Here is a 3,565-nt window from a genome sequence, read left to right on the forward strand (position 1 = left end):
ATGCATCTTAAGCCACTCTGACCAACTAGTGACAGAAGATTTCTTGATCCAATATGTATTCCTTCAGGGGAAGATGGTGAACATTTAAATGGTTTGTTCTGCTGCATGTTAAACTGGTCACTGTTTTGGCCACCTCTCTCTTTCAGATTTTGTTGCATAGGAGAAAAGCCTTCTGTGCAGCCTGCTGTCTTTAACACTTGTAAATGCAAACAGTTGTTTTTCTGTTCTTTAAAGACTCTTCTTCTTGCTTTTCTGTTCTTCCTTAAGGTCTTTTGCATTGCATCTGGATCCCAGTGCTGTTAACATTTCTACTGTTGTCAAATTGGCTCCCTTCATTATCAATCGATCTCCATCAGCTGTAAAGAGAAAAGAATTTAAGAAGTCACAGAGTCTAAGTCACAATTACTTTAGTGTGCAGTGTTTTGTATATATAAATCAAAATTCCCTGCTCATCTTGTCTGATTATAAAGTATTCCACTTATCAAGGAATCTGATTATGCAGCACCAACAAACAAGTATATTAAACACAATACACATGTAACTTTCACTTCTGTATTGTGTTACGGAAAAATCTGAAACATTTGTCTAAATATACCTATAAAAAGAACACATATTTGATGACAATGGCTCATACTATGCCCTCAAAGTCATCTAACAGAAGGCACAGAAGGCACTGGAAGGCATCATTTCCACACATGGCTCAGCATTTTAGCAGCATGTCATCTATGGTCCGTTTACCTTACTTCTTTAGCCAAATCAATGAATTGGTTTACACAATCTGGTGGTTATGTAAAAACATAGAGAGCACTAGGATTTCTAAAATTCTGAAAAATTATTTTAAAACAGGGAGGAGGCAGTAAAAGTTAAGTCTTGTATCTAAATTAATAATTTATTTTGCAAGATTTGCAAATACAAAAGCCATACTCAAACCAATATAATACAATAACATGGTATCCAAGTTCCAGCCCCGTGTCTGCCAACTACAAGGGCTGCAAACTCTTCGCTTGGAAAATAATCACTTCTTAGAAGAGTTCAGAGCTGTAGCTCTTGGCATTAGTGAAATAAATTGTTTTGGTTTTACACTGTGAAAAACACTAAGCTTTACTGCTTAAGTCTTAATACACCACAGTTAGAGACAAGGATGGGAAAGTCAGAGACGTGGGGGAGGGAGAAACAAGCAATGTCAGCACTAAATAACTAGACTTTCCTAAGCAAAACAAAGTACATTCAACACTCTTGACATTTCTACCGATTCACTAAATATATGGAAGTTAAAGAAAAGGGAGTAGCAAGAATCAATAATAATGAAAACTTTAATGGGCTACATGACATACCGGTCCATTACAGCGCAGCAGGAAAGAAGATGCAGCCAGAGAAAAGGACAAAAGCAGATTAGAGCCATCTGTTCACAGCCTAGAATCTGGGCCACTTCCACAACTGATGAAATTTCCACCACCAATTCCCTGCCTGCTCACTATACCCTCAAAGGAAACCAAAGAATTTGTTGTACATGAGTTGACCTCATTCTGCAAGTCCATCTGCACATATATGATCTTATCCATGAGCAGCTCCTTCAAGCTGCACAGTAAATTACTCAGTTGCATCAGCAACTAAAGGTATTCCAGCTTTTCTCTTCTCAAGACCGAGATGCCTCCACCACAGATAACATTTAAAAATTATAGAAAGTGAAGAGATACTTAAGTCAAAACAGAGCTACACTTACTTCCCTGGAACTGTACCTGACTGCAAGGTCACACAAGTATGTCACGCAAGTATGTGAGGGAAATTGTGGATGCCCCATCCCTGGAGGTGTTCCAGGCCAGGCTGGATGAGGCTTTGAGCAACCTGGTCTAGTGGAGGGTGTCCCTGCCCATGGCAGGGGGGTTGGAACTCAATGATCTTTAAGGTCCCTTCCAACCCAAACCATTCAATGATTCTATAAGTACAAAAGTAGACTCAACCCTAAAATTAAGTCAGCTGATTGATCTAACATCCACCAGATCTAACTGTAGTATGAAGATATATATATGCATTTATCTAGACAAGTTGTTGGCGATGCCCCTGCCCTTCTTTTCTCCCAGCTGCATATCTAGCTATGGACCAGAACAAAAAAAAAAAAAAAGCAACCACAGTAGAAAAAAAAATCATAGGGAAGACAATAACATCGTAACAACACAAACCCAGAGGTCTCTTTTTTGTCAAGATTAAAAATGAGCTCCTTACCAAACATAACATCTACAAGTGGTTCAGATCCATCATGTCTCACATCAGCAGTCACTTCACAGTTCCTGTTAGTGGCTTGGATTTTTTTATGGTTTATACGCAACCACAGTAGAAAAAAAAATCATAGGGAAGACAATAACATCGTAACAACACAAACCCAGAGGTCTCTTTTTTGTCAAGATTAAAAATGAGCTCCTTACCAAACATAACATCTACAAGTGGTTCAGATCCATCATGTCTCACATCAGCAGTCACTTCACAGTTCCTGTTAGTGGCTTGGATTTTTTTATGGTTTATACATTCAAGAAATTTTCTGAAAATATATTTGAAAATATATCAAGTATGTTGTAGATAGAAATTACAGTAAGTATATTTCTAAAACTAATTTGAATACCTTGATATTGCTGGGGAACAGAAGTATAAACAAAATAGGATTTGTATTTAATAATTTCATACAGGTACTTCTTATGAGATAATCACTCTTAAAAATCCAAATGGATACTCCTTATATGCTAACATGTAAAAGGCATGGCAAAGAATTTTGCAAAAATACAGTGTATGCACTTTCTGTGTTTCTCTCAGCTGTGTTAGTAACAATAATTTAAAAAAATATCAGAAAAGTAATTTTTATTTTTCTTTATACACCGGTTGCTCATCAATGTTTTATTGTTTGGGTTTGAGACAGCATTTATTTATTTAACTTCATCAGTCTCCTGCAGATTTCTGAAATGCATGACAGCTACTTGACATTCTGTCAGCTTAGAGACATTCTAAGCTAAGTTGTGTTACTAAATTAATTTCATAAGTAGATGTATCTATAAAGTTATTGCAAAATTATATTTTACACTTGTTTGGTGAAGAACTTACATCATTCAAGAAGCATAATTACTTAGATTTCTCCAACAGATAATTGCCAAGATAGAGCAGCAGCTGTTGCCTCCTCTCTTTCCCATTACCAGCATTTGGACTAGTGATTACATACCCTCAACTACAGGCTCAGCAACTGAGAGGGGCATCTCCCAAGGTAGTTTGGTAAAGCTAAACACACACGCCTACATGCAAGAGTCTATACTTAGGCACAGAGATCCTCCAAAATTCAGCACAGAATGCATGCAGCATGCATCTTGGTAACACTTCGCATAAACAGAGCTGTTATGGCAAACAGAGCAACTTCTCACTCTTAAACACTGAGGTTCTGCCTAGACTAAGTTACAAAGCCCTGATAAAATGCAAGCCTTCAAAGACTCATGAAAGCTAAAGTACAGCGGATACAGAAATTTGGGAAAAGGCGGTTCTTCCCCAGAGAGGGGGCAACACATGCTGCCATTTTCCTCGTTATTTG

The 3,565-nt window shown here is 37.6% G+C and overlaps 1 protein-coding gene across 1 annotated transcript; it reads right to left on the bottom strand.

Annotated features, from left to right (window-relative positions):
* Positions 1-240: 240 nt before the first annotated feature.
* Positions 241-2,536, bottom strand: MRPL53 (mitochondrial ribosomal protein L53; the record flags this gene model as incomplete). The annotated part of the gene is made up of 2 exons (XM_010085551.1): positions 241-356; positions 2,424-2,536. Coding segments are annotated over 2 exons (229 nt in total), but the record flags the coding sequence as incomplete, so codon positions are not given.
* Between the last annotated feature and the right edge of the window lie 1,029 nt (positions 2,537-3,565).

This window comes from Pterocles gutturalis, unplaced genomic scaffold (assembly GCF_000699245.1).
Source record: "Pterocles gutturalis isolate BGI_N339 unplaced genomic scaffold, ASM69924v1 scaffold47226, whole genome shotgun sequence".
Taxonomy (NCBI): Eukaryota; Metazoa; Chordata; class Aves; order Pterocliformes; family Pteroclidae; genus Pterocles; species Pterocles gutturalis.